This window comes from Microcebus murinus, chromosome 19 (assembly GCF_040939455.1).
Source record: "Microcebus murinus isolate Inina chromosome 19, M.murinus_Inina_mat1.0, whole genome shotgun sequence".
Lineage (NCBI taxonomy): Eukaryota > Metazoa > Chordata > Mammalia > Primates > Cheirogaleidae > Microcebus > Microcebus murinus.
In genome coordinates this window covers 2,418,571-2,440,963 of record NC_134122.1, presented here as the reverse complement: position 1 = coordinate 2,440,963, position 22,393 = coordinate 2,418,571, and the positions used below count along the sequence as shown (strand labels likewise).

The 22,393-nt window shown below is 61.3% G+C and overlaps 3 protein-coding genes across 5 annotated transcripts; 1 reads left to right on the top strand and 2 right to left on the bottom strand.

The window, feature by feature from the left end:
* Positions 1-687: 687 nt before the first annotated feature.
* On the top strand, positions 688-11,193 carry PKMYT1 (protein kinase, membrane associated tyrosine/threonine 1). Of its 2 annotated transcripts, none has more exons than XM_012743839.3 (10): positions 688-870; positions 1,272-1,376; positions 2,815-2,857; positions 6,588-7,091; positions 8,229-8,722; positions 9,317-9,423; positions 9,561-9,733; positions 9,818-9,987; positions 10,788-10,862; positions 10,940-11,193. In XM_012743839.3, the coding sequence occupies exons 4-10, from the start codon at positions 6,741-6,743 to the stop codon at positions 11,049-11,051; spliced, it is 1,482 nt and encodes a 493-aa protein (XP_012599293.1). In that variant the 5' UTR covers positions 688-870; positions 1,272-1,376; positions 2,815-2,857; positions 6,588-6,740; the 3' UTR covers positions 11,052-11,193. The 2 variants fall into 2 exon arrangements, with proteins under 2 accessions (XP_012599293.1, XP_012599292.1); XM_012743838.3 differs by having other exon boundaries at positions 1,272-1,537.
* A 272-nt stretch (positions 11,194-11,465) lies between these two features.
* On the bottom strand, positions 11,466-14,554 carry PAQR4 (progestin and adipoQ receptor family member 4). Its single transcript, XM_012743845.3, has 3 exons — positions 14,012-14,554; positions 12,564-12,785; positions 11,466-12,452 (listed from the first exon to the last, which is right to left on the bottom strand). Exons 1-3 carry the CDS (start codon positions 14,175-14,177, stop codon positions 12,019-12,021), a joined length of 822 nt encoding a protein of 273 aa, XP_012599299.1. The 5' UTR covers positions 14,178-14,554; the 3' UTR covers positions 11,466-12,018.
* Positions 14,555-15,421: 867 nt separating this feature from the next.
* KREMEN2 (kringle containing transmembrane protein 2) lies at positions 15,422-19,249 on the bottom strand. Of its 2 annotated transcripts, XM_075995004.1 has the most exons (8): positions 18,414-19,249; positions 17,631-17,722; positions 17,412-17,536; positions 17,059-17,212; positions 16,591-16,923; positions 16,399-16,524; positions 16,238-16,316; positions 15,422-15,994 (listed from the first exon to the last, which is right to left on the bottom strand). In XM_075995004.1, exons 1-8 carry the CDS (start codon positions 18,902-18,904, stop codon positions 15,784-15,786), a joined length of 1,611 nt encoding a protein of 536 aa, XP_075851119.1. In that variant the 5' UTR covers positions 18,905-19,249; the 3' UTR covers positions 15,422-15,783. The 2 variants fall into 2 exon arrangements, with proteins under 2 accessions (XP_075851119.1, XP_075851120.1); XM_075995005.1 differs by lacking the exon at positions 16,238-16,316 and having other exon boundaries at positions 15,445-15,994.
* Positions 19,250-22,393: the final 3,144 nt, after the last annotated feature.

The window sequence follows — 22,393 nt, the reverse complement described above, 5'->3', positions numbered from 1 at the left end:
GAGAATGGAAGAGCCGCCTTCGAAGCCTGTTGGCAGGCGGGCAGCGAGCAGGCGAGGCCGGGCCCAGGAGGCTTCTGCCTGTCTGGAGGGCTTCCTGGAAGAGGCGGCAGTTTCTAGCCCCCGAAGCGCGCACTCGGCGGTGGGAGCTTGTACGCAGGGCTTCGCACCGCAGCCCTGGCGCGGCACACCGCCGGTGTGACGAGGGAGCCAGCCGTCCCGGGGCACCCGGCCGCGGGGACCCAGGAGAACGCAGGAATGCCCTGCCCCCCGGTGGCCGCCCCCTGGGGCCATGCCTGCGCGCGCACCGCCGTGGCCGTCCTAGGTACGGATGCGAAACTAAGCCAGCCCACCGAGGGCAGTGGGTGCTGGGCCTGGGGCGTGGGGCCAGCGGGTGTCCGGGAACCCGGCGGGAGGCGGCCCTGCCTCAGCGCCGCGCCCCGGCCTCAAGGACACGGCGCGCCGCCACCCTGCCCTAGCCGGCGGCAAGCGCGCCATGCGCACGCGCATTGAGAGCACTCTGCCGGCGAACGGCGTGGGCGGGGCGGCGACGCGTGGGCGGGGCGGCGAAGCGCACGCAGGGACGTAAGGGGCGGGGCCGGGAGGCTGGGCGCCTCTGATGGGCTGCAGCTGAGGAGGGGGCGGGGCAAGAGGTGTTCCTGGGCGGGGCCTCGAGGCCGGTTTGGAATTTTTGGCGCGAGCCGGGTCCGCGCGCGTTCACGGGCCGTTCCCCCTCCGGAGAGTCCTCGGCCTGGGCGTCCGGAGCGGTCGACGGCAGACCCCGGCCTGCTTGGCCACCCCGACAGCTCCCGCGGTCTCTGCAGAGCCGAAATCTGGGAACTCGCTGATCTGCGCCCCGCCCGCCCGCCCCAGGTGAGCCCGGGCCGGCCCTGAGGGTTCTCGGGCGGGGCAGCCTTTCCGCTCCCCTCCCCCGCCGCGGCCGCCCCCGGGCCCGGACAGCCCTTCCCCGGGCCAGCCTCAGCCACCTCCCCTCAAGCCCCGGCCCTCAGCCCCTGGCCCTGCCCCTTCGACGACACCTCCCTGGGCCCGTCCCGCCCGACGGCCACGCCCACTTCCCTCAGGCCCCTCCCCCGGGGCGGCCCCTTCCCGGCGTCAGTCCCGACCTTCTGGGGTCCCCTGTGGTCTGGCAGCCCCTCCCCCAGCGGCGGCCCCCACTGTACTCGCCCCTCCCGGGAGAGCCCCGCCCGCGCTCCGTCAAGTCCCGCCCTAGGCCGCTCCCGGTGACAGCAGGTGCGCTCACCTCTGTCCGCCAGCGTTTCCCGCCCCACGGAGGTGAACTGGGCCGAGGCCCTGCCCGCGAGGAACTCGCAGTCTAGCGGCAGACCGTGCTCGGCAGATGCGTCCGGCCCAGTGAAAGGGTGAGGCAAGAAGGCCCGAGTCCTGAGACCCCCGGAAACTGCGGAGGCCACCCAGGCCTGGCCTGGGCTCTGGGCCACCCTGGAGTCACCCCGGAGCCGCTGCTCCTTCTGCCTCCCCCAACCCACCCCTGAGGCTGTTGGCCAGGCCAGCCGTGTTGGATGTAAGTGACACTGGGACAGCCTGGAAACTGGCTTAAGATGCAGGGGCGCCTGTGGTCCCAGCTACAGGGGAGGCTGAGGCAGGAGGATCGCTTGAGCCCAGGAGGTCAAGACTAGCCTGGGCAACATGGCCAGACCCCGTCTCAAAAAAAATAAAATAAAATAAAGATTCAGGGGCCCAGGGGCCCGGAGTGCGCAGGGCTGGGCCAGGAGGCTGTACTTCTAACCAGCGCCCTGCGGATCCTGACACCTGGCTCCTCACTTTGAGAAACCCTGGGATGGAATTCTTGAGGTAAATAGAGGAAGGGTCCCCACAGGATATAGGGCGTCTTCTAGCCAGGCCCTGGCAGGGTCCTTTCCCTCCCCCACTCACTCCCTCAGGGGTAGGAGGCTTAGATGACCACTCTCTCCTGTTTCTGACTCATCCTTGCTAGCTATGGCATCTCTTGATACATTGTGACTTCCTCTCCAATCCACTCCCCTTCTCTTGCTTTTTTGTTTTTGTTTCAATTACAACATTATAGCAACATGACAGCCCTCTCTTCCCTCACACACAAAGTCACTTACAGTGGGAACTGCCCAAAGCATCGTCTATAATAGCAGTTTGCTTTTATGCCAGACACTGGGCTGAACCCTCCATAGGGTCAGGATTCCAGGTCCATAAACCCCAGGCACCAGATGTGTTCAGAATTCAAAACGTCTTAGATTTTACAAAGCTAATAGGTGCATATAACATATATGTAACACCACTTGCAGGTCTGGGACATCATCCTATAACCAAACAACATTAATATTTCTATCAAGAAATATATGAGTATTTACATCGAGAGGGAAAAGTAGTTCAGGTCAGATTTTTCTGCCAAATTGGTTTTGTATGTAGATGTCCAATTGTCCCTAGACCATGTTTTGCAAAGACTATTCTTTCCCATTGAATTGTTTTGGCACTCTTGTTGAAAATTTACTGACCATAGATAAGAGGGTTTTAATCTAAACTCTCAATTTTATTCTCTTGATCTATAAATCTATCCTAGTGTGAGTACCACACTGTTTTGATTACTGTAGCTTTGTAATAAGCTTTGAAATCAGGAGGGGTGAATCCTCCAACTTTATTCTCTTTTGAGATTATTTTGACTATTCTGGGTCTCTTGAATTTCCATGTGCATTTTAGGATCAGCTTGTCAATCTCTATAATGAAGCCAGCTAGAATTCTGATAGGGATTGCACTGAATCTGTGGGTCGGTTTGGAGGGTAAACATGTATTGTCTTTTCATTTATTTAGGACTTCAATTTCTTAAAGAAGCTGAGAGAAGAAAGGAAAGCAAGTAAGTATGCTAATGTTTGTTATACTGATCTCATTTGCCATTTCTGGTTCTTTGTTCCTGTGGGTTTGATTTGCCGTCTGGTGTCATTTTCCAGTTCAGAACAGTTATTCACCTACCTCCTTAGTGCTATTATTTGCAAATAATTATATTACTGTGTTATATGCCCAGCAATGCAGTTATGTACATATTATTATTATTATTGTTTTTGGAGTCTCATTCTGTTGCCTGGGCTAGAGTGCCATGGCATCAGCCTAGCTCACAGGAACCTCAAACTCCTGGGCTCAAGTGATCCTCCTGCTTCAACATCCCGAGTAGCTGGGACTACAGGCATACGCCACCATGCCCGGCTAATTTTTTTCTATATATTTTTAGTTGTCCAATTAATTTCTTGCTATTTTTAGTAGAGATGGGGTCTTGCTCTTGCTCAGGCTGAGCAAGAGCTGAACTCCTGACCTTGATTGAGCGATCCACCCACCTCAGCCTCCCAGAGTGCTAGGATTATAGGCGTACATAATGATTTTTTTAAATGATTTAAGAGAAGAAAGAAGAAATCTGCACTTATACTGTCTTTTTTTATTGTGTAATCACCTTTACTGGTGATGGTCTTAGTATTTCCATGTGGATTTGAATTAATATTTGGTTTCATATGCTTTCAGCCTGAAGAAGTTCCTTTAGTATTTCTTTTTTTTTTTTTTTTTTCCTTTAGTATTTCTTGTAAGGCATGTCTGCTAGCAATGAATTTTTTCTGTCTTTGTATATGTGGGATTGTCTTTACTTTGCCTTTATATTTGAAAGACATTTTGCTGGACAAATTTTTCCTCCAGGACTTTGAATTATCACCCTGCTGCCTTCTGGCCTCCAGTGTTTCTTATGAGAAGTCAGCAGTTAATCTTTTGGGGGTTGTAAGTGATGAGTCATTTTTCTCTTGCTGCTTTCAAGATTTTCTCCATATTTTTGGTTTTTAGCACTTTTAATAAGACATGTCTATGTATGGATATGGATCTCTGCATTCATTCTGCTTGGAGTTTGTTGAGCTTCTTCGATGTGTTGGTTAATTTTTTAAAACCAAATTTGGGAAGTTTTCAGCCATTATTTCTTCAAATATTTTTCCTTTCCAATTCAAAGGGACAGAGGAAAAACTATTTTTTTCCTGGTCCTACTCTTCTCTCCTTCAGGTACCCATTATGTATATGTTGGTGCACTCGATGATATGTCTCTAGATTTCTCTGAGGCTCTGTTCCTTGTTCTTCAGATTGCTTCATCTCTATTGATGTGTCTTCAAGTTGCTTAAATTATTTCTTCAGCTCAAATCTACTGTTGAACGCCTCTAGTGAGTTTTTCATTTTGGTTATTGTTCTTTTCAACTCCACATTTTCCATTTGGCTCTTTTTATAATTTCTATCTCTACCATGTTATCAGTATACCTTCCTTTCCTTGTTTGAACATAGTTTCCTTTAGTTCTTTGAACATAGCTATAAGGACTGCTTTGAAGTCTTTGTTAAGACTAGGCCCTCTCAGTTTCTGCTGCCTGTTTTGTTTTTCCTGTGTATGGGTCACGCTTTCTTGTGTCTTTGCATATCTTGTAGTTTTTTGGTGAAAACTGGGCATTTTAGGTAATATGTTATAGCAACTGTGCACACAGGTTCCTCACCCTTTTCCAGGGCATGTAATTGTTGTTTGCCTGTTTGTTTGGTGGACAGCTGGACTATTTTGGTGAAGTCTATTCCCCTGCACCATGAATTCTTTTTTTTTTGAGACAGAGTCTTACTGTGTTGCCCAAGCTAGAGTGCCGTGGCGTCAGCCTAGCTCACAGCAACCTCCCAACTCCTGGGCTCAAGTGATCCTCCTGCCTCAGCCTCCCAAGTAGCTGGGACTACAGGCATGTACCACCATGCCTGGCTAAGTTTTTCTATAGATTTTAGTTGGCCAATTAATTTTCTTTCTATTTTTAGTAGAGACAGGGTCTCTTGCTCTTGCTCAGGCTAGTCTCGAACTCCTGACCTTGAGCAATCCTCCGGCCTTGGCCTCTCAGAGTGCTAGGATTACAGGTGTGAGCCACCTCGCCCGGCCTCACCATGAATGCTTGATGTCACTACTCTGAGGGTGCTGCCTTGGGCATGTGCACAGCCACCCTGGGATGACAATGGTTTTAGGAGGTTCCTTTTGACTGGCTTTTCCCTGATTATACCCAGCTGTTAGGCTCCACCAATAGCTGGTTAGGTGCTGTATCGTTTTTGACAATACCACAGGGCATAATTGTTCCACAGACTGATCCAATTAAATTTGGGCTCCTTTAACACAGGGTAGCTTTTGGGGTCAGTGTTTAAGATTTGTTCTAACTACAGGAAGGCTCTTCTTAGCTATCCCTTTACTCACTTCTCTTTGGTAAACTAGCTGGCCTATGGCTTAGCTTTTTGCTCTGATATAAGTACCAGCCTCCTCTTCATTATTCATCACCAGGACCCCGATTGATTTTCTTCCTTCCTTCCTTTTTCTTTATTTTTTGTTTTTGTTTTTTTGAGACAGGATCCTGTTCTGTTGCCCAGGATAAAGTGCTGTAGTGTCATCATAGCTGTCTGCAACATGGGCTCAAGTGATCCTCCTGCCTCAGCCTCCCACCTCCTTTGATTTTGATAGCACCTGTAGGCTCGAACTTCCCCACACTCTGTTTCAGACAAAGTCAATTATTCAAGAAGAGAGCTTCAGAGCTCTCTGTTTTACAACCTGCTTCTCTCCCTGAGCAAAATCTCTGAGCCCATGCTATGAGCTGGGAGCAGGACATTGGTGCGCTTCTCTGAGTAAACTGCCTTAGAAGCAGGTCATGGGGGGTGGGTCAGGGGCAGTAGCTTCTGGCCTTCTTGGTTTGCCTCTCCCAGTGTGGATCTTCCTTCCTACAAATGAGCTGGGGCTTGGGTGATTGGGGGTCCGTGTTCCCAGCCTGCTGGACCCCGAGGTAGAGCCTCCCCTCTGCGAGTGGGGGCAGGTGGAAGAAGGGAGCCCCTAACCTAGATGCCACATGCAGCTCAAATGTAGTCTCTGCCATGTGGAACTAGGAGGGGAGAGAAATGCTGAGAGCCTGGCCCTCCCGGGCAGATACCCTCACCCCAGACTGGGAGCTGGGGGGGAGGGGCCCATCTTCTTGGCCACACCTGCCCCCAGTGCTAGGGTGGTGGTGCTTGGGGGGGAGGGGAGGAATGTCATGGCCCAGGTGCCAACATGCTCCATGTTCTTATCAAGATTTGGCAGATTTTCTTATATACGTGTTTCTTCATTTTCTATATATTCTTAGTACCACACCCAGAGACTTTACATGCTTGATTTGGAATAATTATTGGAGGGAAGGTCCGCAGGGCTCCTCATGCTGCCATCTGGATGTGGAATCCACTAAATGAGTTTTGGTACCATAACTATGGAAAAGAAAGAAACTTGGAATTCAGAGGTTTATTTACTTTGGAATTGGAGTTAAGGAATGATTGGCCTGTGTGAATATTTCCATCGTACGGTCTTGGAAGAAGCTGCACAGCTCAGGGACAGTAGAGATGACGTGGGGACGGACATGCAGGTGGTCTGACTCCGGAACCCACCTCAGTTTTAACCTCTCTACTGGACTACCGGGAGACCCTCAAGGACCCGGCCCCGTGGATTTCATTTTATACTTCTAGAATCTCCAAAATACAAACAGCCCAGTATACAGGTATGTATATATCTGTCCTCTGTTTTTTCCTGGTAGGTGCTCATCACCCTCACGGCCTTCATGTTTAAGGCAGAACTTGTGTGTGGTGTAGACGCGGCTCTCTTCCACAGCGTCTTTGGGGTCACAGGACCAGGCGCTGTTTGAGTGGACTCAGCCTCTGTCTCTGCCCCCAAGCCTCCTGCGCTAGCCATGCCTGTGCCCACGGAGGGCACCCCGCCACCCCTGAGCGGCACTCCTGTCCCAGTCCCAGCCTACTTCCGCCATGCAGAACCTGGCTTCTCTCTCAAGAGGCCTGGAGGGCTCAGCCGGAGCCTCCCGCCCCGGCCTCCTGCCAAGGGCAGCATCCCCATCAGCCGCCTCTTCCCTCCTCGGACCCCAGGCTGGCACCAGTCCCAGCCCCGGAGGGTGTCGTTCCGGGGTGAGGCTTCAGAGACCCTGCAGAGCCCCGGGTATGACCCAAGGAGGCCAGAGTCCTTCTTCCAGCAGAATTTCCAGAGGCTCAGCCGCCTGGGCCATGGCTCCTACGGAGAGGTCTTCAAGGTGAGTGTGGGGGCTGGGGGGCAGCTTCCCAGGCCCATCAGGGGCCCCTTTGCCTCCCTACCCCTCCCTGGCCAGGACAGTGCCCTCAGCAGCCTGCGCCCCTTGTCCCCCTGACGGCCCGCACCCGCCACCAGGCTTTGCTTTGGCTGCTCTCGCAGCCCCCACGCAGGCCCCCTGAGGGTCAGTGCACACTGCGCCCTTGTCTGCAGCCTGGCACAGCCGCAGCAGCTCTGGCTGCCATCTCCTCCTGCCCTGGCGCCAGCTGTGCTGGGGTCCTTGGCGAGTTCTGCCTGCCTGGGCCTGGCAGGCTCTAAGGGTACTCCCTGCCTACCACTTTATATTTTCTTAAAATATAGTTTCCAATCATTTACATTTTCTTTAAAATGGTAGTTTTCCCTTGCATAAGTATTGTATGAAGACAATTTGTTAAAAAGTATAAACAGGCCTAGTGTGGTGGCTCATGCCTGTAATCCTAGCACTCAGGGAGGCTGAGGCAGAAGGATCGCTTGAGGCCAGGAGTTCGAGACCAGCCTGAGCAAGAGTGAGTCCCCATCTCTATAAAAAAGAAAGAAAGAAAAATTAGCTGGGTGTGATGATATGCGCCAGTAGTCCCAGCTACTCGGGAGGCTGAGGCAGCAGGATCGCGTGAGCCCGGGAGTTTGAGGTTGCTGTGAGGTATGGTGATGCCACGGCACTCTAGCCTGGCAAAAGAGCAAGACCCTGTCTCAAAATATAAATAAATAAATAAGTAAATAAAAAAGTGCCAACGACACAGGCCTCTGGATCAGCTCTTATTCCCAGAGGAAACTGCTCTCCCACAGCAGGGCAGCCTGCCCGTGGTGTTCCGGGGCAGCCTTTTCGCTTCTCAGCATGTCCGAGAGACTTTTCTGGGTCAGCGCTAGTAGGTCTGCCCCATCTCTCCCATCGCTGGGTCTCTAGCCAGCCAGGCCCCGTGGATGGAGGGGTGTCCAGTTCTGCCATTGCAGTGGGCAGAACTGGAGTCTCTGAGACACACGCAGCTGTTCTGCCTCCCTACACGTGTGACACCTTAATGGAATCTGCTGGGTTACCCCCCAACTGGTGCACTCGCTGGGAGCCTGCCCTCCACCCTGCCTGCGCCTGCCACCTCCCTTCCAGGTGCGCTCCAAGGAAGACGGCCGGCTCTATGCTGTAAAGCGCTCCATGTCACCATTCCGGGGTCCCAAGGACCGTGCCCGAAAGTTGGCAGAGGTAGGCGGCCACGAGAAGGTGGGGCAGCACCCTCGATGCGTGCGGCTGGAGCGCGCCTGGGAGGAGAGCGGCATCCTGTACCTGCAGACGGAGCTGTGCGGGCCCAGCCTGCAGCAGCACTGTGAGGCCTGGGGCGCCAGCCTGCCCGAAGCCCAGGTCTGGGGCTACCTGCGGGACGCTCTGCTCGCCCTGGCCCACCTGCACGGCCAAGGCCTGGTCCACCTTGATGTCAAGCCCGCCAACATCTTCCTGGGGCCCCGGGGCCGCTGCAAGCTGGGTGACTTCGGGCTGCTGGTGGAGCTGGGTACAACGGGGGCCAGCGACGCCCAGGAGGGAGACCCTCGCTACATGGCCCCTGAGCTGCTGCAGGGCTCCTATGGGACAGCGTCGGACGTATTCAGGTGAGGACTGGGATGCACAAGGGTCCCAGGCTGTGGAAGGCCTTCCTAGGGGCAGTTGGCAGAGAAAGGGACTCCTCAGAGGGACTCCTTCCCTCGCCTTAGACGTGCAGACTCAGGTGCAGGGGCGCTGCCCCTGCCCTTCGGTCAAGGGCTCTCCGGAGTCAGGCTGTCCATACGCAGCCAGTCCTCGCAGCTGCTTAACAGACACTGACCTGCCTCCTCCTCACAGCTCTATAGGAGGAGCCATTATTGCTCCATCCACAGGAGGACATGGCACAGGGGGCTAAGGGACTTGCCCGAGGCCCACAGTTAACAGGTGGTACCGCCGGGACCCACCCAGGCCCTGATCGTCAGGATGAGAGTAACACTGGTCAACGGTGACCAGCAGCCACGGTGCCTGTCCAGCGGGGCGCCGGAGCGTGTGGCTGCACGGGGCGCGGGGCCACCTTGGGGCTCCCTCAGCCCTGCCTCACCTCCCTGGCTAATGGCAGAAGAAACCGGCCCTTTTCCACCCTCCTCCAAGGGGCAGCCCAGGCCTGGGTCTGTGTCCCTAGGCCAACCCTGCGACCACTGCCCCCATCCTGTCCCTCCCAGTCTGGGTCTCACCATCCTGGAAGTGGCATGCAACATGGAGCTGCCCCATGGTGGGGAAGGCTGGCAGCAGCTGCGCCAGGGCTACCTGCCCCCCGAGTTCACTGCCGGTGAGTGCAGGGCAAAGGTGGGAGGGGCATGTGGCCCTGGGCTCCAAGGGACAGAGTGGCCGGTGGTGGGGGCACTCCTAGGCTCAGGGCCCAGTCAGTGTCCAGGGACCCCTGATGTAGCCCTGCTTCATGGGCAGGTCTGTCTGCTGAGCTGCGCTCTGTCCTCGTCATGATGTTGGAGCCAGACCCCAAGCTGCGGGCCACAGCCGAGGCCCTGCTGGCCCTGCCCGTGCTCAGGCAGCCGCGGCCCTGGAGCGTCCTGTGGTACATGGCTGCTGAGGCCTTGAGTCGAGGCTGGGCCCTGTGGCAGGTAAGTGCCTGGTGGTGATGGGCTGCCCGGCCTGCTTCCCAGCCCCAAGCTCCGCCCGGCCTCCTGAGGCCCCTCTCCCCACAGGCCCTGCTCACCCTGCTGTGCTGGCTCTGGCATGGGCTGGCTCACCCTGCCAGCTGGCTGCAGCCACCGGGCCCGCCAGCCACGCCGCCTGGCTCCCCGCCCGGCTCCCCGCCCTCCAGCCTCCTCCTGGACAGCAGCCTTTCCAGCAACTGGGACGACAGCAGCACAGGGTGGGTGATAACACAGGACACGTGGTGGGGTGGGGATGGACATCACGGTGGCCAAACTCCATGCCAGAGGAGGCCCAGGCCTCAGCCCCATGGAGATTAGTGGTGAATGGGAACCCCTCCCACAAACCTGGCCCCCATCACAACCCCAGGAAAAGAACGGGGGTGGGGGGCGGAGTGGCTTGGCCGCCTGTGAATACAGCTCGGGCAGACCCACGGCTGCACACAGCACAGCTCCCATGCAGGGCGCCATCTCGCCAGGGGTGGCGGGCACTTCAGCCCCCTTCCCAGTGGAGACTGCCAGTTCCCAGACACAAGGCACTGTCCCTTCTCTGGGAGGAGAAACCCTCTTGGAGCCTGGTGAGCCCCTGCCTGGGGAGGATTCCTTAGTCCCAGGTGCCTGGTGGACAGTGGCAGGCTGTAATTAAGAAACTGGAGCAAAGGAAAACCACATGCTCGGGGCCACAGCTCTCAGGAGGAACACTGCTGCCAGCCTCGTCCTCACAAAAATGTCACCCCGTCGCTCAGGGGGCACTTTCTTCATTTACTAAAAGTTCACTTCTAACCCGCTTCGGTTGAAGCCCTTAGGTTCTGAAAAGGGACAGAGGGGGGCCCTTGAGTGTGGTCAGGTGGAAGGACTTTGAAAGCTGTCAGTGCTTCTTTCAAAGTACACCAAGTTTTTGTCCCCAGCTGTGGCTCCCTGCCCCTGTTAGGAGGGGGCCTGGGACCTGTGTAGGGACAGAGCTGGTCTCATCCTGCCGCCCACCCCTGACACCCTGCCTGTCTCACCCACCCCCCTGCAGGCCCTCACTCTCCCCGGAGGCCATCCTGGCACGGGCAGGGAGCACCTCCACGCCCCGGAGCAGGTACACACCCAGGTGAGCAGGCCCAGGGGACGGGCAGGCAGGGTTGGCTTTTGGATCCAGAGTGTCATGCCTTTCCTCCCTCCTCCCAGGGTTGCCCTGGACCTCAGTGACATCGACTCAGAGCCTCCCCGGGGCTCCTTCCCCTCCTTTGAGCCTCGGAACCTCCTCAGCCTCTTTGAGGACTCCCTAGACCCAACCTGAGCCCAGGCTCGGCCTCTGCACTTTTAGCCTTTTATCCTGTTTCCCTCCCATCCCTCTGGAAGCTGGATCCCTCTGGAAGCTCCATGGCCCCTTTTGCCTGGTTGTGTCTAATAAAAGATATCTGAATTTGGGGAACACCCACGCTTTCTTGTGTGGCAACACAGCCCTTGCTGTCCCTTTATTGGTGTTGCCCAGGATCTCAGGTCCCTGGATGGGCCGTGAGGCTGAGCCCTGCTGAGAACCCAGGACCTCAGGCCTTGGGCTGTCAGACGGAGCCACACACTGTGTGGAGCACAGACTTCCTGAGCGAGCACATCCCCTGTGGGCAGGTCGAGCCATTGGCACTCAAGGTGGAGGGAAGGCCCAAAGCCCAGCGCCAGTTGCCTGGAAAAAGCAGTGGCAGAAGTCCTCATGCCTCTTGGCCAGCTGGTACAAGAAGTGTCAATGCCCACTTGGTCCTGCTGCCCCAAATGCCTTACTCCAGTCTCTGGACAGAGGGAGAAGGGTCGGGCAGCATCTGGCTGCTAGGAGGCCAGAAGTATGGGCTGGCCAGGGACCCAAGAGGGGCCCAGTGGGAAGGCCCAGTGGGAAGGGCCAGAGGGGAAGGAAGGGTGACAGCTCTGTGCTGGTGCAGACCTGCTCAGTTGCCAGGACTCCAACTGTCAGAGCAAGATGTGACCCCACAGTCCCTCACAGGTCACAGGGGACACACAGGCCCAGAGGGAAAGGCTTCCTTCCAGCTGGCACGGTAGAACAGTAGCCTGGGGGGAGAAGGCAGGAAGAGGAAGCTGGAGCTCCGAGGCATGGGTGGAAGAAGAGATTAGTCTGTAGGGGAGAACGGCTGAGCAGACGCGGGCTCCCAGCTGAGGTGTCCCGTCCACTGGAAGCATCCGGGGAGCCAGCCCCTTGCAGACCAGCAGGAGGAAGTAGGAGGCCATGGGCAAGCCGGCATGGGGACAGCCTCCAGTCAGTCCAGGGGACAGGCGTGGTGGGCGGCCCAGAGTAGGTCAGGCACGACGCCGGCGTGTAGCTGGAGGATGGAGCCCACGCTGAGCAGGTGCATGATCTGGTGGGAGTTGCCCCAGTAGTCGAAGCGGCCTGGTCCCCAGCGCTCTGGCAGGCGGGCCACGTTCACGAGGCCCCCAAGCAGCGCCAGCGCATCCATGCGCAGGTAGCAGGGCAGAGAGCCCGGGGCCCCTGAGCCCAGCCCCATTCCCCGGGCCCCAAACACCAGCAGGCGGGCACCAGCCTGCCAGCCAAAGGCCCGGAGCCGGGCGCTGGTGGAGGGGGCGGTGAGGGCCCGCCAGCCAGCCACGCCTGATAGCACGGTGTAGCCCACCAGCGCAGCCGGGCGCAGCCAGGGCCTGCAGGCCAGGGTGCAGTGGATGATGGGCAGGGCCCCTGCACGGGAGAAAGCAGGAGAGGGCACATCAGTCTGAGGGTCCACCTGCCCTTGCCTACCCAGGGCTCATATGAGTGCCCCCGACCCCGTCCCTCAGGGCCCTGACTCACCGAGCGTATTGACAAGGCAGACCCCACACATATCCAGCGCGAGGAGCCGGGCATACACAGGGCTGCCCCCTTGGTGGCACATGAAAAGGTGATACAGCACAGAGCCTGCAGGTGGTGCCAGGCAGGCCACACAGTGAGTGCCCCCCAGCCAGCCATCCTTTCCCAGCTGACCCCAAGGCATGGTCATCGGTACCAGCACCAGGAAACCCAGCAGGGCCAGCCCTAGGGGAGGGAGACAGTTATTCATCAGACAGTCCCAGCATGAGGGACAGGAGTAAGACAGAGGTCATGAGAATGCTGCTGTCCAGCGGCAGCCAGCAGGCCTTGGCCTGAGGCAGGCCCTGGGCTAAAGGCTTTTCAAAACTTCAGTTGCTTAGGGCTCATGACAGTGTTTGGAAGTGGGGAGCATCATCCCCACTTTGCAGGGAGGAAACTGAGGCTCAGACAGGCTGAGTGACCTGCCCCAGGTCAGCCCAGCAAGTAAGCAATAGATACGAGGACGGCGGCTGGACAGGCCAGCTCTCACCCTGCTCCCACCCAGGCAGGAGGCCCCTAAGTGCTGAAGAGGTCCTAGGGCAGTGAAACCAGCTCCGGGCTACCTAGCTTGCCCTTCTCAACCTGAGTCCTCCCCTCTCCATAAGTGTCCAGGCAAACAGGCCATGACCCTTTTTGTCTTCCAGAAAGGGCCAGACCAGGCAGGGGATGGCAAGTCCACAGGAGGGGAAGGGGCCCAAAAGGAGCTTGTCCCATCTCCTTGCCAACTCCATTCCAGCTCCATTCGTCCCAGTCCAGCCCTCCCCGCAGGCACTCTGGCCTGGCCCTCACACGGGCCACCGGCTGCCCACTCTCGGTGGGATCTGGCCAGGCAATAGCTTGGGAAATGTGCTGAGGTTGGGTCCGGCCAGCCCAGGGCCCCTCTCCCTGCTGGGGCAGCTCAAGGACGGGCAGGGCTGTGTCAGCAGAGCCCTGGCCGGGGAGGAGGGGCTGGGTTCCTGCGGAGGGGGGGAGGAAAGAGCAGCCACCAGGCGGAGCCCAAGACAGCTGCTGGGGCAGGGGCGTCAGGGTGGCTGCACGGGGAGTGGCTGGGGCCGGCTTCTCGTCCGGGGCAGTCAACACCCCTCTCCGGGATGGGTGCTGGCGGGGGAGGATGCCCAAGGCTCTGGGATTACAAAGGGCCGGACCTCAATCTCCCTGCCGCTGGGGCTCAGAGGAGTTAAGTTAAGCAGGTTCAGTCCCCCACGCTGCTCCCCTCTCCTGACCCCGGGCCGCGCTGGGAAGGCGGAAGCTGGTACCGCGGCCTGGACAATGGCAGCTTTGTCACCGCGGCTACTGGTCGTGCCAGGGCTGGGGCAGCCCAGGACTTGGGTTTTCCCTGGCCTTAGAGCCCCCGGCCCGGCACGGACAGGGCGGCAGTGCGTGTGGGACGCGCGCTGCGGGACGCGGCTCACCGTGCGTGTAGATGTTGCCCAGTTCGTTGTGCAGGTAGAAGAGGCTGCGCAGGCAGCCAGAGCCGCTGCTGGCCGGCCGGTAGCCGGTCAGCACGAACTTATTGAACTGCAGGTGTGGCGGCGAGCTGGCCCAGTCCAACAGCCGCGGCCCGGCCAGGAACGCCATGGCCCCGCACGGCGTGGGCGGCCCGCGCTCCTCCTGCCTGCGGGCCGCCGCCTCAGTGGGGCTGCCGCGCCCGGAGGCTCATCCCGGCCCGCGCCCGATCGGCGCACGCGCTAGCTGGGGGCTGGGGGTCCCGACCCGCGCCCCTCCGCGCTGCGCACGCGCGAGTCTGACGCCCCCGCGCCGAGGCGGAGGCTGGGCCTCGCCCGGCTCCCGAGCGCCGGGGCAGGAGCGCCGCAGGGACAGCTGGCGGCGGCAGCGGCCAGCAGTGTCGCCGCAGTCCGGAGGTCGGGCGCGGCCGGACGCGGGAGGGGACGCCAGGCTCCGCCCCAGCTCCTAGCCTCCGCCGCCCTGCCCGCGTTTCGCGCGCTGAGTTCCCGACGTCTGCGCGGCAGGGCCAATGGGCGCGGCCCCCGGGGAAGCGCCGCCCCGAGGCCGCCCAGGCTCTCGTTACGTAGGCTTAAAGTGTGGGGTCCCAGCCTCATTTGCATGGGGAGGCTATTGGCGTAGGGCTTGACGTTCTGGGTCCTGCGGGCTCTGCTGGAGTGACCCTGGCACCTCTGGTCCCTCAGCATTGCGCGCCCTGACTTTCCGCGTGACCCCCAGGTTTCTGCACCTCTGGGCACCCACCCTAGAAGACACAGCCGCGCCACTCGGTTCCACCCTGCAGACTGGGCTCTGTCCAAGGTGCTGCCGGACGGGTCGAGTCTAGAGCCGCAGTGCCCCTACTCCGGGGGTGATCTCTCCGCTGGCTGGACTCCTCCGGAGCGCAGAAAGCTGCGCCAAGGTTCCCAGGCCTCTGAGGGTGTACCTGACGCGCCCGCGGCCCTCGGGTGAGGCCCTGCCCTTCGGGTCAGGCTCCCCGGAACTTGGGCTCAGCCCAACTTGCTCCCTGTTATCACCCACAGGGTGCACCCTCGGCCCCGCACAGGACAGGCTGAAAACAGAGGAGGCAGGAGGCGAGGGGAGAAAGGCTGGCCTCCACCCAGTCCGGGCAGAGCAGGGAGCAGGAAGGCTCCCCTTTGGCATAATTCTGCCCAGTTCTCCTTCTCCCTCCTCCGCGGCCCCCCTCTTACAGGACCTCGCCCACCCATCTTTCCGTGCTCTCGGTTATTCATCCTCTGCATTCCAGGCGGCCCCACAGAACTCCTTGCACAGAACACCCTTCATTTACATGGGCACAGGCGCCGCTCCTGCACCCTCCTTAATATGCTCCTCCCACCGCGTAAGAACTTGTGAAGGCCCACACCAAAATGGACCCTTTATTCAAAGTCTTTGGTGGATCTTTCTGACCATTTTTTTAATCTCTGACCTCTCACTGAGGCAGAAGTCCAGGGCCACCCCAAAATGGGCTTAAAGAACCCTAAAACCACATCAAGGTCCATGGAGGGGGTGCCTGGATTCCTCTTGCCCTTTGCCCTCGCCCACCTGAACACCGAGGGAGGGTCAGTTCAAGTCCCCGATAATAGCACCAGATGCTTCCTGTCCAACTTCTGAGGATCAGAGGCCGAGCTGCCCTTAAGAGGCAGAAGGCCGAGGTAGGGTGTGGCGTAGCGTCTCAGGGGTCCATCTTGCTGGTAGAGGGTCCAGCGGACCCTGGAGGTCCGGATCAGAGGGCAGAGATGAGCGAGCGCAAGGAGCTCTGGCTGGAGGCGCTCAGTGTCCGGTAGCTTGAGGCAGGACTCTCAGCTTGGGAGTCCCCGGTGGGGCAGGGCAGGGCCATCCCTCGGGGCCGACGGTACCACACAGCCCAGCTTCTCCGGGATCCCCGGGAAGGACCCAACGCTGGGGGCCCTTTTCCCGGAGCCAGCAGACAGCTCCTGGAGAGGGAGCAGAGGTCAGCCGGACCCGGATACACCCCTGCCTCCAGCATCCTGCAGTCTCAGTACTATTCTCTGTGTGGACCCCAAACTCGGCCCCCTCGGGAACCCCGGAGTTCCTTCCTAGCCCTATTCCTCTCTTGGGCCCCAGCTCCCCACCAGGGGTGTCCCACGCGCCCCAGGGCACTGAGGCGTCAGGTACCGGCGCGGATCTGCCCTCAGGCCCTGCCCCAGCGCCCGCACCGTCGGCGCAGAAGACGCAGCAGCGACAGCAGCAGCAGCAGCAGCACGGAGACAGCCGTCGCCGTCGAGAAGACGCGGGCTGTGGGCACACCGGTGCAGTGAGGACAGAGCTCGGGAGGGGCCGCTCCCTGACTCCCTCCCACCGCGCACACCCGCCTCACCCCCCATTGCAGCCTGCGGAGTCCCAGGCCTGGGGCTGCAGCTCGCGTTGGCCCCGTCGGGGGACGCTGCGGTGGTCTGGGCCGAGCCCTTGGCGGGCGCCGGGTCCTCCACGGCGTCCTGCAGCCCTGCGGAGAGGGGTGTGAGGCGGGGAAGGGGGAACCGGCCGGGGACGGGGTCGGGGCGGAGCTCACCGCGGTAGGTGAGCGCGAAGCCCTGCGCGTGCCCGCGGGCGTCGCTGCGGAAGGTGAGCAGCAGCGCGGCGGCGCGCAGGCGCAGCGGCCCGGGCGGCGGCGGGCGGGCACCGTCGAAGGCGCGGAGCAGGCTGCCGGAGGCCGCGTCGCGCAGCTCCAGTCGGTCGCGCGGGTCGGCCAGCTCGAAGAGGCGGAAGGTGAGCTCCAGCGCGGCGCCCGGCGGGCCCAGTGCCCAGCTGCAGTTCCTGTCCGGCCCGTACTCGTCGGGGAAGTCCGGGGAGTAGAGGACGCCCTGCGGCGCCGTCCAGTTCCCCTGGCAGGAGCCCACGGACACTGCGGGCGGCGCTGGCGGTCAGGGCGGGGCGGCCGGGCTCTTTGCCGCGCAGAGCTCCGGGTCAAAGCGGCCCCCCGCCCTGCTGGGCCCCACCCGCAGGCCAACCCAGGTCCTCAGCCTCGCCCTCTCCTCACCTTCGTAGATGCCCAGCCTCCCGTCGCCGCCGCAAAGCTGGCCCGGGTGGCCGAAACAGATCTGGTCGCAGTCGGTGGCTGGGGCCAGGCGTCCCCGGGCCAGGTCGCTCTCGGACCCACAGAAGCAGGCGTAACCAGCCTCCACGCCCGCCAGCTGGGAGCACAGAATGGGTGACCCCGGAGGTAGGGGCGGGGGTAGGGGCGGAGTGGTGGGGGCCTAGGGTTGGGCCGGAAGTAAGAATCCGGCTGGATGTTCAGAAATTAGATTCTAGGTTTGGCATCCGAGTGTTGGGAGTTGAGCAGGGTCCTGAGATCAAGGTCAGGGGTCACTGGTCTGGGCCTGTGAGCAGTACCTGGTAGCCCTTCATGCGGCAGAAGCGAAGGCACACCTGGACCGTGAGCTTTGTGGAAGTGCCGCTGGGGCCGCTGAGGGCTGGGGGCGCCCCCGAGTCCACGAAGCAGCCCAGGTAGCCGGGCACTGAGGGGGCAGCGGAGTCAGGGTCCCACACCTCCGAAAGGGACCCTCCACCCGGGCACGGCAGCATTCCCCGTTGTCCAGCGGGACCACTCACTGTGACACGTGGGAATGTCGCAATAGCGCCAGTAGATGCCCTCCTCCGTTTCGGCCACGTAGCACCACGGCTGCACGTCGCCGTCTGGGTTACTGCGGGTGGGAGGGAGGTGGTCAAGGCCCCACCGCCCGGGAGCAGCAAACCCAGGCCGCCAAGGCTCCGCGCGTGTCAGGCGCCATGCCCTCTCCATCCTCCCAAACTCCAGTTTTCTCCACGTGCTTCCGAGCGGACGGTGGGAAGTCATTAAAGGGGCCTTGAGGGCTGTTTTAGGTCTTCAGCTGTTGGGAGGGCTTGACCTCATGTGTGGGGAGTTTGGGGCCATCTGCAGTCCTCGCCCCCACCCAGCCATACGACCCCGCTTAAAAGCAGAAGTGGTGAACACTAAGCTTTGCGGTTCGGCAAGAACCTTCTGGGTTCCTGCCACTCCAGACAGCGGTTGTAGCTCTGAGCCCTAATCCTTCATCGCCCTTCAAGGTGTATGGCGAGAGCCCATCCCCTCACTTCGGGGCCCCCTTCTGACCAGGCCTTGCTTGCACGGGCCCCTTGAGTGTCAGGTCTGGTCCTTGTCTCCCGGCCCTGACCTCTGGCTCTGCGGATGTTCTGCACCTATGGCCAACCCCTTTGGCCAAAAATTCTGCGCGGCTCGCCCCGCCCCCAGCGCAAGATAGGCCCGCCCCCAGAGTCTCCTGGCGAACTGTGTACCCGCCCACTCGGAGGCCCCGCCCCAGGCCGTCCCGGGCAGCGACGCGCCCGCCCCGCGGTAGCCCAGGCCCCGCCCCTCACCGGCAGAAGTTGTGCGCGCCCAGCCCCCAGCGGCCCTGGGGGTCGCTGGCGCTGCTGTAGCTGTGCTGCTGCGTCTGGTCCCAGAACAGGCACGGGCGGCCGGCGCCGCGCGGGCCGGTGTGGTTCTGGTGGCCGCGGTAGTCGGCGCCATTCACCTGGAAACACTCGGACAGGCCTGCACGGCCACGGCGGGGTCTGGGGAGGTCCGGACCCACGCCGGGCATCCTAACTCGCGCCTGGGTCCCCAGCCAGCGCCCCGTACCTGCCCCCGCGGGGGCCCTCGGGCTGCTCAGCTGCTCCAGCCACCTGCTCTGCCTCCTCCCCGGCCTCGAGGTGCCCGGCTCTAGACGCAGAGGCCGAGGAGGGGGTGGTGACCACCGCCGGCCGCGATGCCCAGACTCACCTGGACTGTGCAGACTCCCCGCAGAGGCCCCGCGCGGCTGCAGCAGCGGGAAGAGAAGGAGGAAGCCCTGTAGGACCCGTGTCCCCATCGCCCCCAACCAAGGAGAGGTCGCCCTCGCCCAGACACGGCCCGGGCTGTCCCCGGGGTCGCTCTGGGGTCTCCCAGGCGACCTGGGGGGTGTTGTCCTCTGGCCGTCTGTCTTCGTTCCACTCTGGGTGACGCTCTCTGTCTGGGACGGGGCACTATCTCCTGGGGGGTCTTTGCCTCCCAGGGGCTCTGCCCCTGGAGGCGTCTCTCTGCCCCCGTCCCTACCCGGGGTCTCTCCGGGGGGTGTCTGGCCAGGGGCGTTCTCAGTCTTTGCCTCTCAGTGCTCAGGGTGGTGTCTCGGCCTCCACACAGCCTCTTCACTCTCGCCTCGCTCTGAGTCTTCCTCGCCCAGGTCTCTAACGCGCTGGCTCTTGCCCCCCTCGCGTCCCTCCGCGGGTCCCTCCCCGCTGGGTCCCTCCCTCCCCACGAGGGAGGCCGGGAAGCCCCGCCTCGGACTGGAGTGAAGGCAGCAGGTCCAGACGCCTCCCACACCCGTCCCCCAGACCCCCGGCATCCCAGCGCGCGCCGCCCCGCCCCTCTCCCTCGGGGTCGGTGCGGGTTCAAGTGGGAGGGTGCGGAGGAGGACAGGCCAGGCAAGCGGAGAGAAGGACCTTAAAGGGGTGACACAGAACCCGCTCCCACGGCCTCACGTGCCCGGGACATCCCGAAGTCTCCGGGCCATAAGCACTCTCATTCAAGTGCACGCACGCGGCTCCACTCAGTCTCCGTTCGTTATCAAGCGCTCAGGCGCACTTTCTCCGGGTCCTCGCGCTCCTCCCTCCTCAGGTCCAGACGCCACTGGCCTGAAGGAGGAAGTGCCACTCCCTGGCCCAGCACCCGAGAGACGGGCGGGAATCGTGGACGCTCAGTCCGGGACAGGCAGGGGCAGCTGGTGTCTGGGGAGGAAGGCAGCTGTGCCCCTGGTCCCAGCCCACCCCCTCCTCCCTTCCCCCTTCCTTCCCCCCCTGGGACCCCCAGCCCTGGCTCTCCCAGCCTTGCCGTGCGGTGGAATTCCCCCAGTGGTGCCCCCCACCTGGCAGGGGAGGGGGAGGGGAGCAGGCCCAGGCAGGCGTGGGGGGAAATTCCCCGCCCCCTCCCCCTGGGCCTGGCTCCTCCGAGTCCTCTGATCTCCCAGCGCCACCCGCCCGCTGCCCCCGGGGCTTGGGGGTAGGCCAGCGCAGGTGCGTGGGAGGGCGGAGGCGGGGGCTGGGGCAGGAGCTGGTGGGGCTCAGAACGGGCCGCCCCGCCCAGCCCCCTTGCCCCTAGGTCCCCGCCAGCCTGTCGCGCCCGGGCGGACCTGTCCCCGCCTTCCAGCCCCCACGACCCACTCCGTCTTGGGGCTGATGGAGAAGCAAGATGGGGGCGCAGGGAGGATTCTGACAGGCCGGGCGCCACGGCAGGGATCGACCCGCGGGGATCCTGCAGTTACACCTCCCGCAGGTCGCGCGGGATGGAGGCATTTGAAGGAGAGGGACCTGCGGAGACGCTAGGCCAGCCTCTGGGTCCCCTCCCCAGGGACCCTTCTCAGTCTCCAGCGCGCGCTGGCCCCAAGCTGGAACCCGCCTACGCCCCCCTGACAAGGGACCAGCCTGCGGCCAAGTGTCCACTGGGTCTCTTTTCTCCCTTCTGGCCCATGAGGGCAGCGCGGCGGGGGTCTTGGTGGCGTGGTCCCAAGCTCTGACTCACGGAGCGTGTCAGCAGGGTGGGCCTGGGAGATGGCAGAGCTTCACCACCGAGGGCACAGCCACCTGCGGAAGGGGCAGGATCCCACCTGCAGAACGGGGATCAGGTGGAGGAGGAGTTGGCGGAGGAGCTGCCGTCCTTCCTGGGGCCCAAGAGCACTGTCCCTCGTCTCAGGGCCACTGTGACACCCGCCCAGTCCGCCCAGGCCTGTCTCCTACAAGGGGGCCCGGATGAGAGGAAGGGGGCTCTCAGTTCCAAGCTGGCAGCACCAACATGGGGGTGTCCTTGCCATAAGCTCATCTCAGGTCCCTCATGGAAATTTCGAGAACTAAGAAAGGCCTCAGCCCTCCGCCCTCCCCCGCCCACTTCCCGAGCATTTGGCACTCAGCAATCCGCAAGCAGAGGCGTGTTGGCCCTCCCGCAGCCCTGGTGGGGGGGGGGGGCCTGGGGCGGGGGAGAGGTCCCATCTCCCCATTCTGCAGATGGGCCCACCGGGGCTCAGAGGCCACTACTGACCCGTGGGCAGTCACCAGCTCTGAAGTGTCAGAGCGGGGATTCAAACTCACTCAGTCTGATCCAAGAGCTGGGCTCTGAGGCCTGCCCCCAGCCCACACTGCTGGGGTCTTCTGGGTGCAGAGGAGCCAGCTCCGTCTTGCCTGCACGCCCGTGGCCCTGCCGTGAGCCGACACCTCCAGAGTGGGATCTCAGCGTCCCACTTCACAGACGGGAGGCTGGGGGGGGGGCAGGTGGCGGGCAGCCGAGGGTCAGCAGGGCCTGACACCGGGAAGGTGGTGAACCTTAGGCGCCGGCTTGGCTTGTCGCCTGGGAGGGCGGCGGAGTCACGGCGCAGACCGGCCGCGTGGGGGCGGCAGAGAGAAAGGAGCGGAGGACTTGGGCGTGGGTGGCGGAGGAGTAACCCTGGCGTGGGTCGGCCTTGCACTTGCCCCCTTTGGGGCATGGGCCAGTGAATCGCCTTGTCCCCGTCTGCTGGTGGAGATAAGTTCCATTTGGGGCCCATCCTTCACAGCAGGGGCACGGCAGGGCCACCAAGGCAAAAGTGGCAGTGGAACTGTTCTGTGTGCATCGAGCTCCCGGGGTGTTTCTGGGCAGGCCCAGGGAGAGGTGACCAGGCCAGGCCTCCCTCCCAGCTCGGCCCCTCTCCCCCTCTGAGGCCCTGAGGGCAGCCCTGGGAGCTCTGGGGTTAGAGGAGGGGACTTTGGGGAAGTCAGAAAGAGGCCCCCTGCTGAGGGGCCCTAAGGCCCTAGGCATGACCTGCCCCAGGCCCTCTGCCCTGTCCCTCCTCTGGGAGAGCTGTGTCCCTCCTGTCTCCACCTGTTCCCAGCTGTGTTTCCTGCCGCCAGTTCCTCCAGCTCCTGCAGGGACCTCGGGACCCCACTCCCTGCCTCTCACACGGGGTGTGAGTCCAGGGCAATGGCAGGGCCACAGCCTGGTACTCAAAGTTCGGGCCTTGGTCCCAGCACCGTCATTGTCACCAGGCAGTTTATTAGAAATACAGATTCTCAGACCCCACCCAGGGCTCCTTCAGCTCCTGTATTTCACAAGATCCTGGGTGTTAAGTGTGGAAAGCCCCGGCCCGCTCTGGCCGGCAACTGCCTCAGTTTCTCTCTTCTCCATTCACCAACGAATGGCAGGGGTGGCGGGGCCTAGAGGAGGGTGGAGGGACCTAGATCCCGGGGCCACCCACCTTGTGGAGGGTGCCCGCTCACCAAGGGTCTCTGAATGAGAAATTAACATCTATGTGCTGAGCGCGGAGATGGGGGCTTGCTGGTGACCGCAGCTGGCGCCA

Coding starts and splice junctions, on each gene's coding strand:
- PKMYT1 (XM_012743839.3), top strand. CDS start 6,741: ATGCCTGTGCCCACGGAGGGCACCCCGCCACCCCTGAGCGGCACTCCT. Junction 7,092..8,228: donor CCTACGGAGAGGTCTTCAAG/GTGAGTGTGGGG, acceptor CCTCCCTTCCAG/GTGCGCTCCAAGGAAGACGG. Junction 9,424..9,560: donor GCCCCCCGAGTTCACTGCCG/GTGAGTGCAGGG, acceptor CTTCATGGGCAG/GTCTGTCTGCTGAGCTGCGC.
- KREMEN2 (XM_075995004.1), bottom strand. CDS start 18,904: ATGGGGACACGGGTCCTACAGGGCTTCCTCCTTCTCTTCCCGCTGCTG. Junction 17,723..18,413: donor GGCGCGCACAACTTCTGCCG/GTGAGGGGCGGG, acceptor TCCCACCCGCAG/TAACCCAGACGGCGACGTGC. Junction 16,924..17,058: donor GAGGCTGGGCATCTACGAAG/GTGAGGAGAGGG, acceptor CGCCGCCCGCAG/TGTCCGTGGGCTCCTGCCAG.
- PAQR4 (XM_012743845.3), bottom strand. CDS start 14,177: ATGGCGTTCCTGGCCGGGCCGCGGCTGTTGGACTGGGCCAGCTCGCCG. Junction 12,786..14,011: donor GGGCAACATCTACACGCACG/GTGAGCCGCGTC, acceptor TCCCTCCCCTAG/GGCTGGCCCTGCTGGGTTTC. Junction 12,453..12,563: donor CTGCCTTGTCAATACGCTCG/GTGAGTCAGGGC, acceptor TCTCCCGTGCAG/GGGCCCTGCCCATCATCCAC.